The sequence below is a fragment of the Chrysemys picta genome, chromosome 3 (assembly GCF_011386835.1).
Source record: "Chrysemys picta bellii isolate R12L10 chromosome 3, ASM1138683v2, whole genome shotgun sequence".
NCBI lineage: Eukaryota > Metazoa > Chordata > Testudines > Emydidae > Chrysemys > Chrysemys picta.
Genome location: NC_088793.1, coordinates 120153793 through 120176740, shown reverse-complemented (window position 1 = coordinate 120176740; position 22948 = coordinate 120153793). Strand labels below are relative to the sequence as shown.

At 42.6% G+C, this 22948-nt stretch overlaps 1 protein-coding gene across 1 annotated transcript in view; it reads right to left on the bottom strand.

The window, feature by feature from the left end:
• Positions 1–14616: 14616 nt before the first annotated feature.
• Positions 14617–22948, bottom strand: part of FNDC1 (fibronectin type III domain containing 1) — a 133087-nt gene continuing 124755 nt past the window's right edge. Inside the window, exons 18-20 of the mRNA XM_065590375.1 lie at positions 21102–21263; positions 18193–18315; positions 14617–16524 (exon numbers count right to left, since the gene is read on the bottom strand). Of these exons, the coding sequence (XP_065446447.1) occupies positions 16409–16524; positions 18193–18315; positions 21102–21263 (401 nt within the window). The 3' untranslated portion in view covers positions 14617–16408. The remainder of the gene's footprint in view (positions 16525–18192; positions 18316–21101; positions 21264–22948) is intronic.

Below are 22948 nucleotides of genomic sequence, written 5' to 3'. Positions count from 1 at the left end.
AATGTCAGCCCAGGGTTAAGAGGATCTGAGTCAGCTGAACCATGTTAGAGAACCCAGGGCTTGAGCATCTACACTGACTGTTAACCCTACGTTAAGAATTTTCTCACAGACACTTGAATGTGGGGCTCTGGCATCCGCACTGCAGCACAGAGACCTGAATCAAACCAACCATAACCAAGACTCCCTAGCACTCGTTCAAAATGTGGCTGCTCTAGCCCTTTGACCATGGTGCACTGTGGGAAAATGTTCCTGCCCACTCTGCATGTTACAGGACGTTTGAACAGCCTGCCAATACACCCTGCTGAGCAACATGGAGGGGGCCCTGTTTCAAGAAATTCTCATGCTTGTACTGTCACTCCAGTGTCAGGAATTGGGCAGTGCTTCCATGAGGTACTGGTGGCCATTTTGGTGGCGTTTTCTGACCACCAAAGGCACCTGACAGAGCGTATGCCAGAGGAGGAGGAGACAGAGGGGAAGTGCCCAGGCATAGCAGACTTACATGGGAATGCTGCTCAGTACACTTGGCATAGCTGCTGATGCCACCTACACAGACCGGTGCTTCTGGCGCAGGGTCACAAGCACAGACTTGTGGGATCACATCATCATATGGACCTGGAATGACCAGCAGTGGGGTCAGAATGTTCACATGAAGAAAGCTACATTTCTGGAGTTTTGTGAGCAGCTTAACCCAACCCTCCAGCATAGAGACACATGCATGAGGGAACCCCTGCCCGTCCAAAAGCGGGTTGTTATAACAGTATGGAAGCTGGCCTAGGAAAGGCAACTGGGGGTAGTGGTTTCTGAGGCAATCAGGTGTGTGGTTTGACCCAAGGCGGCAGGCAGGAAAGCTATTCCTGGGGTAACTGCTGGATTTGAGAGAAGGGGTTTCTAAACTGTGCCAGGGCCATTTGTGGGACTCGTGTGCCCATAGCTAGCCAGCCTCATGGAGCACATGAGTACAAAAACCACAAAGGGTGTACTCCATTGTTATGCAGGTCCTTGTGGACCATACGCTTTATGAATGGAAATGTGGGGTGCATTGCAAAAGTTCATGATGTCAGGATTTTTCACCAGTGTAAACATTGGTGCTGGAACTCCGGGTGCTAGGCGTGCTGCGGCACCCCCTGGCTTGAAGTGGTTTCCGTCAGATCCAGGGTTTACAGTTTGGTTCAATGGCTCTCAGCACCCCACTATACAAATTGTCCCAGCACACTTGATCTTAATCTACATTCACAGACAGGCTGGGACACTATTCCCACCAAATGACATGGTCATAAATGGAGTTACTGTCCCCATCATTATTCTGGGGGACCCCGTGTCCCTCTTTTTGCTTTGGCTTATGAAACCAGACCCTGATTTCAAAGGCCCCGTCGAGAACTGGCTTAATTACACTCTAAGCTGGTGCAGAATGGTTGTTGAATGTGCTTTTGGCAGATTGAAATCCCCTTGGAGATGACTACAGACCCGTGTGGATGCCAGCGTCATCAATGCTGTTGGCATTACCATGGCTTGCTGTGCTTTTTGTGAAGCCAGAGGTGAGCCATTTCCCCTGCATGGGCCTGTGACAGCGACAGGCAGCTGAATCAATACGCTCAGCCTGCAAATGCACCTACCACAGCTGGAGCTGGATGCACCCGAGCAACAGAAGTCAGGGACTCTTTGTGCTCCCACATTGTGGCCTTGCATGCCCCAACATAAGAAAGATTCTGGACCAGCAGGGTACCAGCCTGGCTGACCAAGTCATCATGCACCATAGCTGGCTCTGTGCTAGGTGCAGCGCCCAGCGCCAGGTCAAATTCCTCATAAAACAGGCACAATGTCAGCAAATTGCCCAAAGGGCAGTGCTGGTCCCTGGTTTTCTGGTACTTACTCTTGAGCCACATAATCTGCTCCCTGATCTGTCACCAGTCCAGTAAATTTGCAAACCTGCCAGTGGTATGCATGGTGATTCCTGGTATTCTTCATAAAGTATACAGTTTTACTGGCCTCGCACCAGAGCGTCTCCAAAATCTGGCTGTGCTCCCATGGCCATGAAGCAGCAGGTTTTCCAAAAGGCTTCTTCTGTTCAGGCGCCATTTCAAACACAGGAGGCTCTCTGCTGGTGTGTTTGCAGCTCAGTGATCAGAAGATTCTGGAAGGGTCACTGAGCTGCTGCTGTATGCCACGGTGGGTTGCTTCTGTTTTCACTTGAGTTGACTGGAAATTCTTGGGATAGAGAGGACAAAGGAAGTTGGCCTATGGGATTGTGGGATACTTTTGGTGGAATCCCAGGATCCTGAGTCAAGTGAGGCTGCATCCACACTGCTAAGAAATAGGGCTTGAACCCTGGGTCCCATTTTGACTCGGGCTTGGAACCTCCACCCCAGCAGGGTCCTTGGACTGTGGGTCCAAGACCTAGATTAGCGCAATTTGTGTCTAGGCAGAAGAGGGGTTAGGCTTAAGTCTGAGTCTGAGCCTGGGCTTTACTCTGCAATGTAGACACACTCGTAGGGACCAACGAACACATTACTTTAGACTGTAAGCTCTTTAGGGCTGGGACCATAGTTTTGTTTTGTCTTTGTACAGCCCCTTGCGCAATGGAGCTCCATTCCATTTCTGCCTCAGGCACTATTGCAACACAAATAATAATAATTCTACGAATCCTTAGTTAACCTTTCTGAAGATATACTTCAAATGAACATTTTGTTTTGAAAGGCATTAGAGAATCAGGGATGTTCTAGATGAAAAGAGACCTGTCGGTTGTCCAGCACTTGTTAATATTACAAATACAACATTAAATGTTTTTAACCCAGACAAATTCATTTGTTAGACTCCATGTGATTAATATAGTAACTCTGGTCTATTTTTGAGACTCCTTGGGGCAGTGAATTAGATATGTTGGCAGAGGTTATGTACTGGAAGAAAAGGAAAGCACTAATAGCACTTGATTATGCCTCTCTAATCTGGCTACTTTCCCTTTAGTTGAAATACTCTAAATATTTCCATTGATAATTTTCAAAAATTCTAATAATCCCCATCAGGCACATTGGGCTAATCTCCCAATACTGCTGGTTTGGCAAGGGAAGTAGGTACAAAGTTTAAGTGGAGTAAGATATAGAAATACGACAAAGAGCAATGGAATTGCACACATATTAAAAACAATTACAGTTGAGATTAACAGCTGGCAGAGATTTGATGGGAATTTTAAATTGTGGTTAGACCCAGGGGTTTAAGACTGACATTTTCCAGCCAATTACAGGGAGCCAGCTCTTTTCTTGGGACAATTTTTGCCATGCTGATTATCATTCCAATGTATGCAAGAACATGCGGGCTGCTATTCTGTTAGCAGTAGTGTGCCGTTTCCAGGATCTCGGGCACTTGAGACACAAAGTTGGAAACGACACACAACAGAAGTCCAAAAAAAAGGGCCCTCTCTGCCACAATGAGAAGTCATATGGGGAGACAAACCAAAAGAACAGCTTTCATTTCTGTGTAGAAAAAAAAAACCCCACTAGATGCAAAAGTTTCCTACACAGTCCCTGTGCAATGCCAGTTTGTTGCTTCTTGCTGTATAAAGCATTTTAGGGTGCCTTGGGTATGAACTGTGCATAGGGTGACCAGACAGCAAATGTGAAAAATCAGGACGGGGGTGGGGGGTAATAGGAACCTATTTAAGAAAAAGACCCAAAAGTCGGGACTGTCCCTATAAAATCGGGACATCTGGTCACCCTAACTGTGCAGTAGCTGATCAAGTTGTGTTCTGTTCTGACCAATGGAACCTCTGGTTCATGGCAATAGATACACTGCATTACTATGCTGGCAATCTGAGCTCAATTCCTTGGTAGCTCTAGGGCGTGGGGCTACTATCACTTGTGAGAAAGAATGCCTCATTGGGGCTGGGTCAGAAGGGATCCCTGCACAACTGGCCGAAAATCATGAGTCAGGCCTCAAAAAACCATTATGTCTAAAAAAATAACAGTGGATTATTTGTATTTGCCTTCTGTTTTTTTGAGCCTTTTTTCATGCTTTTCGCTGCAACCAGGAGGGCTAGAAACTTGCTAGGTTTTTTTTTAATGAAAGCTGAGCTTTCCATGTAATGACATGTCTCGAAGAGCTGAGGCTTTAAGAGAAACATCACTTGTCACAAGCATTGGTAACTGCTGATGTGCCCTGGAGGGAACCAGGTGCATCAATTTGGGCAGCCCGCCACACGATCTCTTATGGAAGGCTAGGAGCATTCCCGAGAATTTCTCCCAAATGAATAGCTCAAATGAGTCTTCTAAGACTTGCGCACACACAATCCATTCTAGTGATATTGTTTTGCTGCTATTCCAGATGCAGCCTCTTCTGTGACCCCCTCCAGTATACATAGCTCCTCGTCCACAAGGATGAGTGCAGTGCAATGGGAGCTTTGAGACAGACAACCTCTATAGAGCAGAGAAAACGTTTGTCTTCCTCTGACCCCCCAAAAAGAAGTTTTAAACTGTTAGTATAATTCAGTATTGGAAATTAGTTTATAAAAAAGGTTTCAACATTACATCATAGAAAGAAGCAAAACTGCCATGAAACCACTAGGGGCATAATGGTATCATATGATGCTTCTGGTGTAACACTACTACCGAAGAGAACTATATAAACACTTCAAAGGAAACATGTCACTATTTAAATATATACCCGTATCCTGAGAGTTCAACACGTTCTAATGGAAAGAAACCGTTTTAAAATGGCTTCTTCTTTCAGATGACGAGTTCTGAGATAAGCTTTCCAGTAGATGCGGGTTCTCAACTCTGAGACCGAGCACTCACATGCAGGGCCGGCTCCAGCATTTCTGCCACCCCAAGCAGATGCCCCGTGATCGGCTGTGGCAATTGGGGGGGGGAAAAAAAGCCGCGATCGGCGGCGGCAGTTCAGCGGCAGGTCCTTCGCTCCTAGAGGGAGTGAGGGACCTGCCGCCCCCGAATTGCCGCAGGTGCCGCCCCTCTCCCTTGGCTGCCCCAAGCACCTGCTTGTTAAGCTGGTGCCTGGAGCCGGCCCTGCCTATGATACAACCATAGTCTTGTGCAAGATGCCCATGCAACATGCTATTCCCAAAACATACGCTTAAAATCCACTGCCTGTGATAAATATCACCAATATATACCACCTGTTTATTAAGACCCACTATAAATTCTTTATATGACATCTAGTATGCTTCTATAAAGGATTTTAAATACATGCAGTTTACTTCCCAACCAGATGAAATTCTAATTGTCTTTTCATAGCTGTGAGTGGCATATCTTTTTCTCTAAACTAATACCCACGATCTTTTCCATTACGAAGCTGACTGTCCAGAACTCAAGAGTCTAAAAATTATAGGCCAAGTCCTCAGCTGGTGTAAATTGGCTGAACTCTATAGGTTTTTAGTGGATTTGACCCTGTCACTTCTGATCCGACTATAATGACAGTGTGATCAGTAGTAGTAAAGGCTAAAAATAATTGAATAAAATATCTTAAAACAACTTTTTAGGTTTAATCTCCCTTTGAAGATCAGTACATTATTTTTTCCTGTTATAATTGCAGCCAGGTGTTCTATAATATAACAATATAAAAATATCCTGGCCACATTTGAAGCAGTGCACTTACCAGTACAGATGGCGATATTCCTCTAATTATTTTTCTGACTTATTGGAATTAAAAAAACTCTTTTTTTAAAAAACTAAAAATTTAAAAAACTAAATTATGGCTGTCAAGAGATTAAAAAAATTAATCGCAATTAATAGCACGATTACAAAAATTACTTGCGATTAATCGCATGATTAATCACACTGTTAAACAATAATGGAATACCATTTATTTAAATATTGTGGATGTTTCCTAAATTTTCAAATATATTGATTTCAATTATAATATAGAATACAAAATGTACAGTGCTCGCTTTATATTTATTTTTGATTACAAATATTTTTGCACTGTAAAAAACAAAAGAAATAGTATATTTCAATTCACCTAATACAAGTAGTGTAGTGCAATCTCTTTATAATGAAAGTTGAACTTACAAATGTAGAATTATGTACAAAAAAACTGCATTCAAAAATAAAACATTGTAAAACTTTAAAGCCTACAAGTCCACGCAGTCCTATTTCTTGTTCAGCCAATCACTCAGACAGACAAGTTTGTTTACATTTGCAGGAGATAATGCTGCCCACTTCTTGTTCACAATGTCACCTGAAAGTGAGAACAGGTGTTCTCATGACACTGTTGTAGCCAGTGTCGCAAGATATTTACATGCCAGATGCGCTAAAGATTCATCTGACCCTTCATGCTTCAACCATCTTTCCAGAGGACATGCGTCCATCCTGATGATGGGTTCTGCTCGATAACAAGCCAAAAGAGTGCAGACTGACGCATGTTGATTTTCATCATCTGAGTCAGATGCCACCAGCAGAAGGTTGATTTTCTCTTTTGGTGGTTTGGGTTCTGTAGTTTCCTCATCAGAGTGTTGCTCTTTTAAGACTTCTGAAAGCAAGCACTACACCTCGTCCCTCTCAGCTCCAGCTGTGTGCTCTGTCTCCCCTCTGATGAGAAGCAGAGTGTATCTGGGGTCCAGCAGCCAACAGCAGTGTGGTGAGAAGTCATGCTAGAGTGAAAAAGGGTAGCCCGCCACCAGAGCTATGCAGCAAGGGGCTCAGATGTGGTGATAAGGGTCATATAAGTGCAAACATATATAGGATTGATGGGTCTGGGAGCCATGGATTCCTGGAAGTCCATTGTCATTCTAGGCCCTGTCCCTCAGCCAGTTCACAGCCACCAGTCCCACAAAGCAGGGGCTAAGGATGCTACAATTGTGCTTTCAGGGGAGCCACAGAATTCTTGTGTTAATTTCTTCCTCTTCTTATTCAGCAAGGTGAAACAGGGCAATGTACGGATGGGATGCACTGATGGGGTCTAATTGATTCTTTTCCTTTGATGCTGAAAAGGGGAGCCCCCACCCATAATCTGTTTGAATGTCCCACTCAAACAGTTTCGGAGCCAAATAGGAACATACATTCAGGAAACATTCTTTCACTGAGCCGCAAAAAGGAATTTCAGATTGCAGATGGAAGAAGCTCAAGGGAAAAAAAATTAGAAGGTGTGGTTTAATAACCCTGCCTTGAAGTTAATTATGAATAATCAGAGAAAGCTTTCTCAGATTTCATTACCAGCTTGGATAAACATGATCTGTGTTGTTGCTAGAGATTAAAAGATCGCAGCTCTAAAAAAGGACCAAGAACTCAAAGAGGAGGAAACGTGGGAATCAATTAGACACACACAAACACCATTGCCAATGAGATTATGTTACTCCGTGGGTGAAATTACAGCTCTCATCGTGAATAGATTATCTAATATTGCTCTATAGCCAACTTTATTATAGGGTGAGTCTTGCAGTCCCTAGTGCTTATTCAAGAAAAACTCACAATGACCCCGCACTAATAAGAAAAGTTTTGCCTGAGAAAGGACTGCAGGATTTTAGTCCAATATTTGCAATTTCTCATTTGTCTATTTTACTCATTACTCTCCTATGTCATATGCACCAGCAAATTCGAGTTTTATATCGTGTTGAGATGCAATATATTTCCCAGAGTTTATTTGTAAGTACTAAGAACAGATTCATTGATAAATGATGGAGCTGCTCTCATTAAAAACAAACACTTCTAGGCATGCACCTGCACCACTGAACGCATATTCACTGCACTAGCATAACACATCTCTTGCTGTAGAGACTCTCTACGAGATTTGGCCAACTAGAAGGTCCTGCCATCTAGAGGCTAAATATATAAAAACTTGAGGGCATCTTCAGTGTTAATGCGTGATCCAGAATTGAGAGGCAGTAGAGAGTTTGCATAGTCCACATTTGGGAAGCATGTGTAGACACCATTCACAGCAAAGGCAAAGATCAGAAATTTGGGGAGGAGACTAGGAGCCTATCTCCTTTGCTTCCCTCTCCTCTCATCCACCCCTATATCCTCAAAAATGTTTGCTCTTTCATCTGTGAACCACATTGCACCAAATTTCATTGAAAAAATTGCAACCAGCTCCTTTTTAATAATAGTTCTGGGTTCAGAAATTGAATGCAGCATAGAGAAGAGCCTGTGGACAGCTTAAAAGGTGCTGTCTATCTGAGTGCCAGTGCATGGTTTTCTACAAACGTCTCAGAATGTTGCTATTCATCATTTGCCGTGATTGTGCTTAAAAAACTTGTCAAGTAGTAGTATTTTACATGCATTTTGCATAGGTGCAAGGAAGTGGAGAATCAGGAATAGTAAGGGGCCTCTGATGTAAAGGATCCCATTTTTTTTATATCCAGAAATGTTCTCTCCAAATCTTTGACAGTGTTCAGTACAATTATCTGACACCTAATCACAGCTTGTCTAGAGATTAAGATCTGCCGAATGCCAAGGGTAGAGCTGTGTGAGAAACATCAAATCAAGGAGGGTTATAGAGTTAAGAGCTGTCAGCATGTCCCATCTGCTGCCAGGAGTTTCATAAATGTTTTTAAATAAAAATGTGCTGATCAGCCCAAATGGCAGCTCTGCTGTTAGGAGCTGGCACTGCTTCCTGCGGTCTCTAGGCATGTGACCTGTGTTCCCAGGCAGGATGCACTTTCCTGAGATGAGAAGGGAAGAGGAGAAGTACAGTTCCCCCTAATCCCATTGAGGCCGGAGAATAGGAAGAGAAGAATGGCTGACTCAAGAGAGGAAACAGTGATTAGCATTAGCCACAAGGATGTTGACTGCCATCCTAACCAGGCCACTCCAGGAGACTGCGGCACTCAGCACTTTATTTGTGAAATCATTAGAGCTCAGGGAAGCCACACCGAGGTCTCCCAGATGCAGCCTCAGCTAAATAGCAAGTTATACTATATTTAAATGAGACTACAAAAAGTATATAGGGTATGACAAAGTTCCTCCTCTACCTTGGTGGGTCCTGCGCTTATTGGCGGATTTGCTCGCTTCACAGATTCACCCTGTGGGTCAGGAAACAGTCCAGAGACCTTCCCCTCTGGTAGAAGCTATAGTCCAGGTCAATTCCTCCTGTGTTTGATCAGGAGTTGGGAGGTATGGGGGGAACCCAGGCCCACCCTCTACTCCGGGTTCCACCCAGGGCCCTGTGGATTGCAGCTGTTTAGAGTGCCTCCTGGTACAGTTGCTCGACACCTACAACTCCCTGGGCTACTTCCCCATGGCCTCCTCCCAACACCTTTGTCCTCACCACCGGACCTTCCTCCTGATGTCTGATAATGCTTGTACTTCTCAGTCCTCCAGCAGTACGCCTACTCACTCTCAGCTTCTTGCACACCTCTTGCTCCCAGTTCCTTACACACACTTGCTCCCCCTGGCTTGACTGGAGTGAGCCCTTTTATAGCATCAGAGGGGCCTTAATTAGAGTCAGGTGCTTAACTGCCTCACCTGACTCTTAGCAGGTTAATTGGAGTCAGGTGGTGTATTAGCCTGGAGCAGCCCCTGCTCTGGTCACTCAGGGAACAGAAAACTATTTATCCAGTGGCCAGTATATCTCCCTTCTGCTACTCTGCTGTTCCCAACTGGTCTGGGTCTATCACAAGGGGCAGGGAGGATATATTTCCTGGCTAGGGAATTATGGAACATTTCAACCCAGGAAACAGATGGCCAAGAAAGTGGGAGAGGTGCAAAGTGATGAGGATTTCTCTGGATTCCTAATACAAATAAATCACCAGTGGCAACTCTGGTATTTTTGCTTTGTCTGAGTGATATTTCCATTACGCTCTCTGTTATGCTTCATAGCTGTTCTTGTTCTGTTTTGTGCTATGATACGTGGGCTGTTTGAGGAAGGCGGCAGCACCAATAAAACTAGAGGGGTTATGCTGGGAACTCAGAGCTGGAACAGAGGGCTTGGAGAGCAGAAACACACATCTTTCCATTGCGAGGGCATGACCTGCCTCTGTAGTGGATCAATGTAAGGAACACTCTGTGAGAAGGATAGCAGAGAGAGGAGGATGGTCCAACAGCTTAGGGCACTAACTTAGGACACAGTCGTCCTGGGTCCAACTTGCTGCTCTACCACAGACCTCTTGTAGGAGCTTGGCAAGTTACTTAGGGCTTGTTTACGCAAACTTGTAGCTTGCGGCCAGCTGGAGTGTAAATCCACCATGCGCTGTCTGTGTGGATTCCGCTGTCCTACACTAAAAGTTCCCTAGTGTGGTTTACTCTGCTTCTGTTTCAAAGCTTCCAGTTTTACAGATGGGGAACAGAGGCACAGACTTTGGGCGTGTCTATATAAACCCTTAGTTTCTGGTAAACTGGGGTGTAAACAGGCTACCTTACATTAGCCTGCCATGAACCATGTGTCCGTGTGGACCCTGCTGCTGCGCACTAAAAAGGCTTTGATCAACATTGCTTTGAAATGGGAGTAGATTAAAGTACATTAGGGAACTTTTAGTGCAGAACAGCGGGATTCACTTAGACACTTAGTGTACAGCAGATTACACCCCAGCTCACCGCAAACTAAGTGTTTAGGTAGACAAGCCTGAAGTCTGTGCCTCAGCTCCCCATCTGTAAAACTGGGATTTCCCTACCTCCCAGGGGTGCTATGAAGGAAAAATACATTAGAGTTTGTGAAATATTCAGATGCTATGGTAAGGTAAGAGGCGTATGGGGGGTGGGGAGGGGATAACAGTACCATAGATAGATTAGAGGTTTCTTAGACCTTTCCCAGAGATTTTACTGTTGGATGGAAACTATCTGTCCTAATTTTGTGTGTCTGTCTGTCTGTCTGTCTATCTTGGATGGAGAATTATCCCCACTCTTTGTGTGTTAACACAGAGCACTATCCTCTTAAAAAAACCCACCCTGGATTTAGAAAGAGTGTTGAGCCTCTTTGGCATTTCCTCAGTATTATAAAAGCAGCCCTTGCAAGGAGGGGCAGTTTAATTATACTGTGTATCCAAGTGTCTGATTCAGTAGCAAATGCATCTACTAGGACATGGCTGCCCAAGACCTGAGTTTGAGTCTAGAAACAGCAACATGTTATTGAATCTGTGCCTAAAAGTATTAAAAAGGCAGCTGGATTAAAAGCATTTGGTGTAACCTCAACCCAGACAAGACCCAATGATGCTGATAAATAGGAGGAAATGCTTTAAAGGACTAGCTGTGGCACACTTCCCCACCAACACTGAATGCACACAACCTCTGTTTGTCAAAGTGGTTCAAAGCCTCGACGTTCTGTTAACTTCACTGAATTTGGAAGAGAATTCTCAGATACATAGATGAACATGATATGTTTGGGAAGAGTCAACATGGCTTTGGAAAAGGGAAATCATACCTCACCAATCTATCAGAGTTATCCGAGGGAGTCAACAAGCATATGGACAAGAGTGATCCAGTGGATATAGTGTACTTGGACTTTCAGAAAGCCTTTGACAAGGTCACTCACCAAAAGCTCTTAAGCAAAGTAAGCAGTCATGGGTTAAGCAGGAAGGTCCTCTAATGCATCAATAACTGGTTAAAAGATAGGAAACGAAGGGAAGGAATAAATGGTCTGTTTTCGCAATGAAGAGAGGTAACTAGCAGGGTCCCCCAAGAATCTGTACTGGGACCTGTGCTATTCAACATATTCATAAATGGAAAAAGGGATAAACAGTGAAGTGGCAAAGTTTGCAGATGATACAAAATTACTCAAGATAGTTAACTCCAAAACTGAGTTACACAGACTGTGAGTTACAAAGGGATCTCACTAAAATGGGTGACTGTGCAGGCAAATGGCAGATGAAATTCAATGTTGATAAGTGTAAAGTAATGCACATTGGAAAAAATAATCCCAACTATACATACAAAATGATATGGTCTAAATTAGCTGTTACCAGTCAAGAAAGATCTCGGAGTCATCATGGATAGTTCTCTGAAAATATCTGCTCAATGTGCAGTGGCAGTCAAAAAAGCTAACAGAATGTTAAGAACCATTAGGAAAGGGATAGATAATAAAACAGTAAATATCATAATGCCACCTATAACTCCTTGGTATGCCCACACTTTGAATACTGTGTACAGTTCTGGTTGCCCATCTTCAAAAAGTTATATTAGAATTGGAAAAGAGAATATACCAACAAAAAATATTGGGGGTATGGAACAGAGATTAAAAAGACTTGGATTGTTCATCTTAGAAAAGAGACAACTAAATGGTGGCTATGAGAGGTCTATACAATTATGAATGCTCTTATCTACCCCTTCACATAACACAAGAACTAGGGGTCACCCAATGAAATTAATAGGCATCATGTTTAAAACAAACAAAAGGATGTATTTTTTCATGCAACACACAGTCAACCTGTGGAACTCACTGCCAGGGGATGTTGTGGATGCCAAAAGTACAATTGGGTTAAAAAAATAATTAGATAAGTTCATGGAGGATAGGTCCATCAATGGCTATTAGCCAAGATGGTCAGGAGACAACCCCATACTCTGGGTGTCCCTACACCTCTGACTGCCAGAAGCTGGGACTGGACAACAGAGGATGGATCACTCGATAATTACCCTATTTTGTTCATTCCTCTGAAGCGTCTGGCACTGGCCACTATCGGAAGACAGGATACCAGGCTAGATAGATCATTGATCTGACCCAGTATGGCCATTCTTATGCTCTTATGGATGACCAGATAGTAACAATGTCTAAAAAGGTCTTCTTTCACCTCCAACTCAGTAGGAAACTTTACCTTTTCCCCCTTGACCAGGGACTGGCCATAGTAATCCACACATTTGTCCTATGCATATATGTACGGGCTCCAGCTGGTACAGGATGAGGTCTGTCCACCTTCTCCATGGTTTGGATGACTGTGAATCCATAAGCCTGTGCTCTGCTGGTTTCTACTCTCCTCCTGCTGCCAGTTTAAGGCCTTGGTGCTAATCTTCAAAGTAATTCATGGACAAAGTTCCAGCTCCGTTAGAGATTGCATCTACAACTACCATAGCATTTATACTCCACTGGGACAATCCAGCTCTCAGAGCCCAGGCTGAAGGACATGAAAGCCAGGGACAAAGCATTGTTAGTCAAGGGATACCAGCTTTGGATGAACTTCCAAAGGGGATCAGGCAAGTCCAGAGTCTACCCACCTTTAGGAAACATTGCAAAACCTTCCTATTTGATAAAGCTTTCCCAGCATAATGAGAACAACAGGCACAGGATCAATTGCTCGCCACAAAAATAAAAGATCCTACCCCAAGCAGGGCTTTCAAAACTTGAATGGTGATGAGCCAGAGACTCCATGAGTCCACTAGAGTCCACTTCACGTTGCCAATGTATGTGGCATGGAAGGTGTTCCAACACTGCAATGATGGGCACAAGGATAAAACTGTTAGTAACTGTCACCGTAACTTTATGAATGGCACATCTCATTATTCAGAATGGAAGGATTGAGAGAAAGATTATGAACTACTCTACATTCAAAGAGTTACCTCCTTGAAATTTGGGCAGTTAAGCAAAGGCTTTGTGGATGGGGTGTTCAGATGAAGGCAACAGGCTGGTGGAACAAACTCTCCAAGGAACTAACGACCCTCACAAAGTCACCATTTTCTGCTCCATGAGCAGGTGCACTTCTTTGACCTGCCTTCTTTAACAAACACAGCAACATGTACATTAAAAAACAAAAACAAAAACCCTACCAAAACAAAACCCTACACTACACACCATTCACCCCTGGGGAGAGGATGAGAGAAAGAACTAACCACACATAATGGATATGATTCATGTTGCATAATGCACGAGACAAAGGCACTCATACTAGAGTGATGAGGGCAGAATAAGACCCTATATACAATAGAACAGAACATACAACATGCTATTGCATTTTATGGGTGAATTCTCTGTTGTGGTCCAACTTCTGCTGAGTGCAGCGGAGCAGGGAAAGTGGTAGGTGGCCAGTTATGACCCTCTAATTCTCTGTCCCAAGTTAGAGGAGCCTAGAAGCTGCTCTACTGTGCCCCAAATGGCTTTGGACCTCTAGGGGATCATTCATCAGCTGAGAATTGCTAGAGTGCTGGGCACTCTGGCCAGTGTTTCTCCCCATACTTCCAATACAACCCTGACTGCCCACTAAGCTGGGGGCTGCAGAGAGGCAATGATGGAATTTTCTCTGCATCCACTTGGGACTCTGACTCCAGGTGTATTTCCAGTAGATGACTGAAGGGAGCAGATTGGAGCAGATAACCCACCCCATGTGTTTGAATGATCTGAAATCATATTTCACAAGTGCTGCAGTCTATGAATGTGCAAACTATAGCACCCATCGGTTGGGGGCATAGCGGACTACCCATCTATAGACAGGGGGCCAGATTCTCAGCTAGTGAAACTGAACATAGTTCCTTTGAATTCAATAGTGCGATGCCCTTTTACACCAGCTGGGGATATGGCCCATGATGTGGATGTACATCATACAGATTTAATACAAGAGAAAATCTATTTTGTTATGGAACATCCCCCAAGTAACCCTATGTGAAATCCTGGTCAAGTTTGCACTCACATACACTTCCTGCCTTAATACAAACTGGCATCTTCTACTCTTCCAAGTGTGGGTTTGGGGCATCATGCAGCTTGATCCTGCATATCAGACTACCTGGCGCAGACAACCAAAAGGGATGCAATTAAAAAAAATGGAACAATGTATCATATGTTTATTAGGGAAAGAAGCTATATTTAAAGATCATATATTTGGCACTGCATTGAAGCAAAATAAAATGTGAAAACAATTCAATGTTCAATCCCAGCACCACTGTGAAAATAAAAGCTCTTTTAATAATCACTTTAGTTACTTTTCTCCCCATACATTTACAATAACTACAAAAGCGGCTTATAAGGTATTAGTCCTATATGGTATGTAAACTGGATTGAGAGTGACAGATGATCAAGAGGTTGAATTTGTCCCCCAGGTATATTGTTATTTTCCCAGGCCGTCAGAATGCTTGAGTCTTTTTTGACGTGAGTAAAGGCTTATAAGTTGTAACAGTGAAACAGTACGGCCACAAAGGCTAAATCCCTTGGGGTCAGAGTAAACTTAATGCTACATTAAGAGAAAGAGTAATATGGCAGGAGAAATTACTTCTGATGCATACTGAAATTCTACATTACTGCCCGCTTCCCAAATAAGGTTTGTATTCCTGGCTAAAAATCAGGAGCGCACCTCCCAGACACACCAGCTTTTGCTTCTCCACCTTTGATGGAAGACACGCTGTGTGGTCTGCCCTTCTGATGTGCTTTAGAGAAAGAATGATGACTTTCACACCTCATTCACATGATGGACCGGAGTCAGAGGAGTTTTGTGCTGCTCAAGCATCTTAGAGGTGTCTGTTTTGTTTAGAAAATAAGTTAAAACTTGTCTGCAAGTCCTGTGTTATCTCACTGTGCCTCCATTCACACAGTGAGACTTAATAACTTCACAAGGAATAAATAATACACAAAGATGATGAAAATGAATCAAACAAAAACTGAACTCAGCCTTTTAAATAGTACTGGACAGTAAGTTTAACTTAAATGTTGACACTCTGCTGATACGGCACCTATGCTGGTTTATAATGCAATTTTAGTATAGGTAAAAAGATTTACTCCCATTAAATATCCAGTCCTTTGGTTTGCTAGGAAGCTGTCACAGACCTTTGCTCACTAATAAGAAGAACAAAGTTCTTTTCATGGTTAATATATTGTGCATAGTAAAATGTTTCATGGACTAAAAATCAGAAGACCTGTTAATTAACAGCACCTTTTACATAAAAATCCCAACCATATTTATCTAGTGAACAAGAAAAACTCAGCTTCTCTATGTAGTACTTTGGACATAGAGTACTGTATTATATATATAAAAAGGCGAATTTACATTGTGACCTGGTGTTTAGTCCAGCAATGGGCAAACCCACCAGAGAAGTTTTAAGTAGAATATATTCCCTTTGGTGAATGTCTAGCAACTTGGCATGATTGTATAGTAAAACTCAGAAGCATGGAACTCTACCAGTTGTAAGTGATGGAGCATTCCATTAATAACAATGAAAAGTGTTTAGCATTCCATTAAGCAACCACAGCATGCTTAGGTCATTCCTGCAGGATATATGCAACTTCCAAGTTTTCGTGACCAGTAAAGTTTTAGGTTTCACTGAGCACTGCTTGCACCCATTACAACCACATCTCCATGCCTTTTAAGACCCAGAGAAAGAAAGTAGGGCACCAAATTCAAATCCTGTCCCAAGCCGAGTGATCAAAGAGCACCACAGATTTCAGCTGAGAAAATGTGTACAGTATTTGGTTTGGTTGGGGTCTCTTGAGCAACTGGTCTTAGCTGGTTTCTTTCATGTTTTATTCTTTTCCTAAACAACTGGTCACAGTCTTCCAGTACAAGTCATTTGAAAGGCATGGTTGGTGCACTCTTCATACAATCTGCAGGTGGACTGCTACATGGTTACCATTTCCCTGGAATCGGCACGCCACACTCATACCAGCCGACATAGTAGTAAGGTGTTGTGTAACCAATGCGCCCAAATGACACGGGTTCCTGGCGATACTGGCGATAATACCCTGTTGGTGGAAAAAGGGCAGCGGTTCAAGCCAAAGGCAAAGTAACTTGACAAATGACGTCTTTGCAGTACAGAATATATGATATATAGTATATAGCACATATAGTACACCTCTACCTTGATATAACGCTGTCCTCGGGAGCCAAAAAATCTTACCGCGTTATAGGCGAAACCGTGTTATATTGAACTTGCTTTGATCCACCGGAGTGCACAGCCCGCCTCCCCCCAGAGCACTGCTTTACCGTGTTATATCCGAATTCGTGTTATATCGGGTGGCGTTATATCGAGGTAGCGTTGTAGTTACCACAACCAAAATTAAGGCATAGGAGCCACTTGTTAATCCCCAAACTTGGTGAGAAGTAGGATTGTTAACCCCGATGCTCTAGCCTGCTTCAATTTGAATGATTGCATTCTCCCTACATACATTTCCTCTACAGTTTCAGTTGGATTTACAGTTCTAAATATCTAACTATTGTGTAACTATGCAGTCTCTGCTGTTAAAGAGCTTTTGCATTTCACTCCAAAAGGTGTCTGAATTTCAGCAGCAGGTGAAGTTATGCCTCTATATAAAATTTGCATATCAATTCAAGCTCATGAAGCACTTTGGGGTGAAAATGCCATAGAAATGTTAAGAGAGACTAGGTAGATGAGGTACTATCTTTTATTGGACTACCTTTTGTTGGTGGGGGGTTCAAACTTTCAAGCTACACAGAGCTCTTCTTCAGGTCTTCAGAGTTCTGTGTAGCTTCAAAGTTTGAACCTCCCACCAACAGAAGTTGGTCCAATACAAGATATTACCTCGCCCACCTTGTGTCCTTCATATCCTGGGACCAACACAGCTCCAATAAAACTGCAAATAAAAATATAAGGCATTATTGTATCTTAAAGGGTTCAAGACAGGATTCACAAATATTACTTTTTATAACAAAACAAGGAGGTAAAATTACATGCAGCAAATATAGAGTTAAACCCCAGGTTTTTTTTAAACTGATAGCCCCTTTCCCTCATCTGTATAAAGAAAGTGACGGCTCAAAGCATTAAAGACTCTCAACATTCTTTCTGCATATTTTGTACAGTGGAACATCTGAAATGTTGATTCCTGCGCCAATTGTATAATTTGTGTGTTCTACATCTCTGCTTCTTAGAGCTAGTAATGTATGGCTGGATTAACAATCCTTATTTTAAATAGAGAAGTGCAGTATGATTCTATGACATCTACATGTAAGTGAATATTTCAGTTTCTTCATGGGAACCCAAACCTTAAAAAACAACAACAAACAGGGTAAGATGAAAACCAATAATGTTGAGTGAATGATTAACAGCAGTCTGTAGACCCAGGCTCTGAGACTTGCAGCTGCAAGTTGTTTTGGGGTTTTTTGGCAGTGTAGACACACCCTAAGGGTTTTTTCTATTTTCTGTCTTATTCCAATAATTTATTTGCAGACTCATCCTCTTTGTCTGAACTTTCACAAGCTGTTGTGGTTTGCAAATTAATATACTAGGACATCACACGATATAGTCCCACAATCTGTGGTGTCAATCTGGTTCCTAATAAAAGTGATATAAATATAGACAGGGAGGCAGAAAACCTCTTAATTCTATCTACTGGGTGAAGTGCAATTTCTCAGCTTTCATTTCAGCTTTCCTTTTTTTTTTTTTTTTTTTTTACCTTGAATGGTGGGCAAGGCTTCTACATATGACTGAGGCCCTGTTCTTCCATCCATGTGTGAATCCACAAACTGGCAGTGGTCCTCACCTCTCCCCCAGCTATCTCCAATGCCGTAGAATGTATCTGAAAGGTGACATACAAGATTAGAACAGACACATACTGTTGTTTCAAATCACCTAATCTCAGCCACTGATGCTTTCCTGTTTCCAGGAAAATAAAGATGGGAGAAAATGAGATACTACAGTGATGAGCAGCAATACACCAGTAAATAAAAATATAAGAGGTGAAGAATGCTACATTTGCCAATAGGAATTAAGAGAGAGAGAAAACTTTGTAGTTTCATTAGGAACATTCCCTATGCTAGAATCATAGAATCGTAGGACTGGAAGGGACCTCAACAAATCATCTATTCCAGTCCCCTGCACTCATGGCAGGACTAATTTTATCTAGACCATCCCTTGCAGGTGTATGTGTAACCTGCTCTTAAAAATCTCCAATGATGGAGATTCCACAACTTCCCTAGTCAATTTATTCCAGGCTTAACTACCCTGATAGTTAGGAAGTTTTCAATATCCAACATAAACCACCTTTGCTGCAATTTAAGCCCATTGCTTCTTTCCTATCCTCAGAAATTAACGAGAATAATTTTTCTCTTTCCTCCTTGTAACCACCTTTTATGTACTTAAAATTTGTTAGCATGTCCCCTCTCAGTCTTCTCTTCTACAAACTAAACAAACCCATTTTTTTCAATCTTCCTTCATAGGTCATGTTTTCTAGACCTTTAATCATTTTTGTTGCTCTTCTCTGGACTTTCTCCAATTTGTCCACATCTTTCCTGAAATAGGGCACCCAGAGCTGGACATACTACTCCAGTTAAGGCCTAATTAGTGTGGAGCAGAGCAGAAGAATTACTTCTTGTGTCTTGTTTACAACACTCCTGTTAATACATCCCAGAATGATGTTTCCTTTTTTGCCACTATGTTACACTGTTCACTCATATTTAGCTTGTGATCCACTATGACCCCGAGATCCCTTTCCGAAGTACTCCTTCCAAAGCAGTCATTTCCCATTTTGTATGTGTGCAACTGATTGTTCCTTCCTAAATGGAGTACTTTGCATTTGTCCTTATTGAATTTCATCCTATTTACTTCAATCCATTTCTCCAGTTTGTCCAGATCATTTTGAATTTTAATCCTATCCTCCAAAGCACTTGCAACCCCTCCCAGCTTGGTATCATCCACAAACTTTATAATTGTACTCTCTCATTATCTAAATCACTGATGAAGATACTAAACAGAACTGGCCCCAGAACTGATCCCTGCAGGACCCTACTCAATATGCCCTTTCAGTTTGACTGTGAACCACTGATAACTACTCTCTGGGAACAGCTTTCCAACCAGTTATGCACCCACCTTATAGTAGCTCCATCTAGGTTATATTTCTCTAGTTTGTTTATGAGAAGGTCATGTGAGACAGTATCAAAAGCCTTACTAAAGTCCCTGGAATAAGTAATTTATCAGAATTACAGTACAGATTATAGCAGAGGAAATTTCAACAAGACCCGTTATTTTAATGTGTTATGAGAAAGTAAAAATAGCCCCAGACACTAGTATTGCTAGGTTGACAGCACTCTCAAATTTAAGCCAGAAACTGTGAAGATAGGTCTCATATACAGGAGCTTTACTGTTCTGGTTGTTTGCATATTACTGTCATGGACCAGGATGTAGCCCAGGGATTGGCAACCTTTGGCACGCAGCCTGCCAGGGTAAGCACCCTGGCGGGCCGGGCCGGTTTGTTTACCTGCCGCATCCGCAGGTTCAGCCGATCGCAGCTCCCACTGGCCGCGGTTTGCCGCTCCAGGCCAATGGGGGCTGCGGGAAGCGGTGTGGGCCGAGGGATGTGCTGTGCGGGAAGCGGTGCTTACCCTGGCGGGCCGCGTGCCAAAGGTTGCCGATCCCTGATGGAGCGAGTCACATCTAGTGGTTAGAGCAGGAGACAGGAACCAGAGCTAGAATCAGAGTCAGGAGTCAAGCCAAGGGTCGGAGCTGGAGCCAGTAGCCAGAGGTGGGGTGTAGAAGCAGGGATCTGGAACAAGGCAGGGTGCTGTGTTGCAGCCAGCCTAGGATCCACTTAGTTCCTCAGACAACTTCCTGTTCCTTCTTCTGGCTTACATAGCAAGTCTGAGCCAATTGGAGAGGCTAGATGTCGCCTCCAAATTAGGAGCTTTGTGGGTGGTGTCTCTGGTGAGCCAAGGTCCATCAGCCTACACTCCCTGCTGGTACCAGCAAGCTGTCAGGTGGTGGCTGCAGTCTGAGGACTGCCTGGGACCCACAGAGATAGGCATGAGACCACAAGTCCTCACGAATACTCGTTTATACATGTTCTTGAAACAATACAAATATTTTGCTAAAACCCCTAATCAAACACTTTGGAAAGCCTAGGGGATAACCCCACTCAACAATCCCTCTCACTACAACCTATTATTATGGCTACAGTTATACAACAGCCCTTGTTGAACACCTACCAGCTTCTGGATTTGCTCAAACAATTGCTGCATTACCATGTTTCTAACCTATTCAGAGAATCAGTCTCCTCTTTTATCCATTCTGTGGTTCTCTATTGTGTATTCTGCAATTAATCCATGTGTGGACTTCCCATTATGATGTCAGAAGTTCTGCATGAGTAACAAGTACAGAACATTTCAGAGAGAGCTGTATTACAATTAGAGAGTACAACTTTGCTTTCACTGTGCAAATTGCTTTAGGTTCCTAGCCTTAAAAGCTAAACGCTGCCACGTGTATCCAAATTGTGCCATCAGTTTAGCCATGTACTCCTTTGATAGGGTCAACAAGTGATGGATACAGTAAGTGAAGGGATGACAGCACTGTAAGAATAATCCCAAAACATACCTTTCAGGTCATCACTGAGGTAAATCTTGTACCTCAAAGAGTTGCAAAGAACCACTCCTACAAATTTTCGGTACCAAGTGCGTTTCACATACTGCTTTCCACTGCAGTCTGAGTAGGTGGGATCATATTTAAAAGTGAAAGGGATCCAGATGGGCTCACCACCTTGAAAAAACAAAATAAAATAAAAGGTGAAGCCTAGAGGGTCAGTCTTATATTTCAGCATTTTATCAAGATGAATGTCATGTTACCAGAAGGTTCTGTGGCAGGTTAATAAACTACCCTTTTACTTTGAAACAGCTGAGTTCAAAAATCATATTTAAGTCTCAAATGAAATAAAATTGATGTCTTAGTCAAGTCCCTTCTGGACATTTGTCATTAATGTATTGTTAAAATGGTGTAAAATATGCTTACATATAGCATATTTATGTGGATCATAGATTCCTAGGCCAGAAGGGACCATTGTGATTGCCTAGTGTGATGTCCTGTATAACACAGGCCATAGAACTTCCCCAAAATAATTCCTAGAGCAGATCTTCTAGAAAATACATCCAATCTTGATTTAAAAATTGCCAGTGATGGCGAATCCACCATGACTCTCGGTAAATTCCCTTCACTGTTAGGAACATGCACCTTATTTTCAGTTTCAATTTGTCTAGCTTCAACTTCCAGCTACAGATCACATTATATCTTTCTCTGCCAGATTGAAGAGTCCATTATTAAATATTTATTCTCCATGCAGATCATGTCAGAGATGGACAATTCCTATCCAGTCATCAAATCCATCCTCTCTGCAAGGACCCCATCTGACAAGATGTATCACAAAAGGGACCATTCATGTATCATGTTAGCTATCACAGACTTACAGGAGCACTCGCTCTCTGCCTGTTTTAATTCAAACCACAAATGTGAAAAGATAAAATTGAACCACAAAATGTATGTTGAACAGTAAGAGATTCTATTTAACCGTCGCATACCCAATTAATTTTAGTGCACCTAGAATTGGGGTGTGGAGGAGTGGGCATCTTCAAACAATGGGTGGGCCTATATACAATACCATTGACCACGGCTGCAATACTTAGACGCAGTGGGTGTGCCCCCAGTTGCATTCATGCAGCCCCACTGAAGTCAATGAGGTTGTATTGATGTGACTAAGGGCACAGTTTGCCCTGGAATATCAGCCTTAGTTCTTATTTTCCTTGATTTTGTCCCCATTTCAGCAAGATACTTAAGCACAGATCTAATTTTAAACAATGAACAGTCTCATTGCCTTCAATTGGATCACTTCTAAACCTAAAATTAAGCATAAGCCTAAGTACCTTGCTGAAATGGAGGCTATATGAGTGTAGGTCAGATCCTAGCGCTATCTGAATGCAGCGTCTTGTGGTTTAACATTACACCCCCCAAAAAAAGTAAGTTTCATCACTAAAGAACAGATGTTGTGGAAAAAAATCTGCAATGGGTAACAGGCTTCAGTGTGGAGTAAAATCTGTTGGTGTTGTGTTAAAAAGATGAGATATGAAACCTAGAGGGTGCTCTCTCTCTCTCTCTCTCGCATGATGTGTGCGTGTATTCTGGGTGGAAAATTTGGCTTTCACCACAGAAGCTCAAGTTAAATCAAAACAGATTTGACACCAGCAAAAAAATAAAAAAAGATCTTTTGCTCAGTCTCAAATGAACTAGTGTCTTCTTCACTATGTTGCAATGGTTATAAGCTACCACTTAATAATTATGTTGCACATGATCAATATTAGAAATAATTGGTTGTTCCTTTATATTAAATAATGGAATCCACCTTCCTTCTAGAATGTCTTTGTAGCAATATGTATGCAAGATAAAATAGATATAAG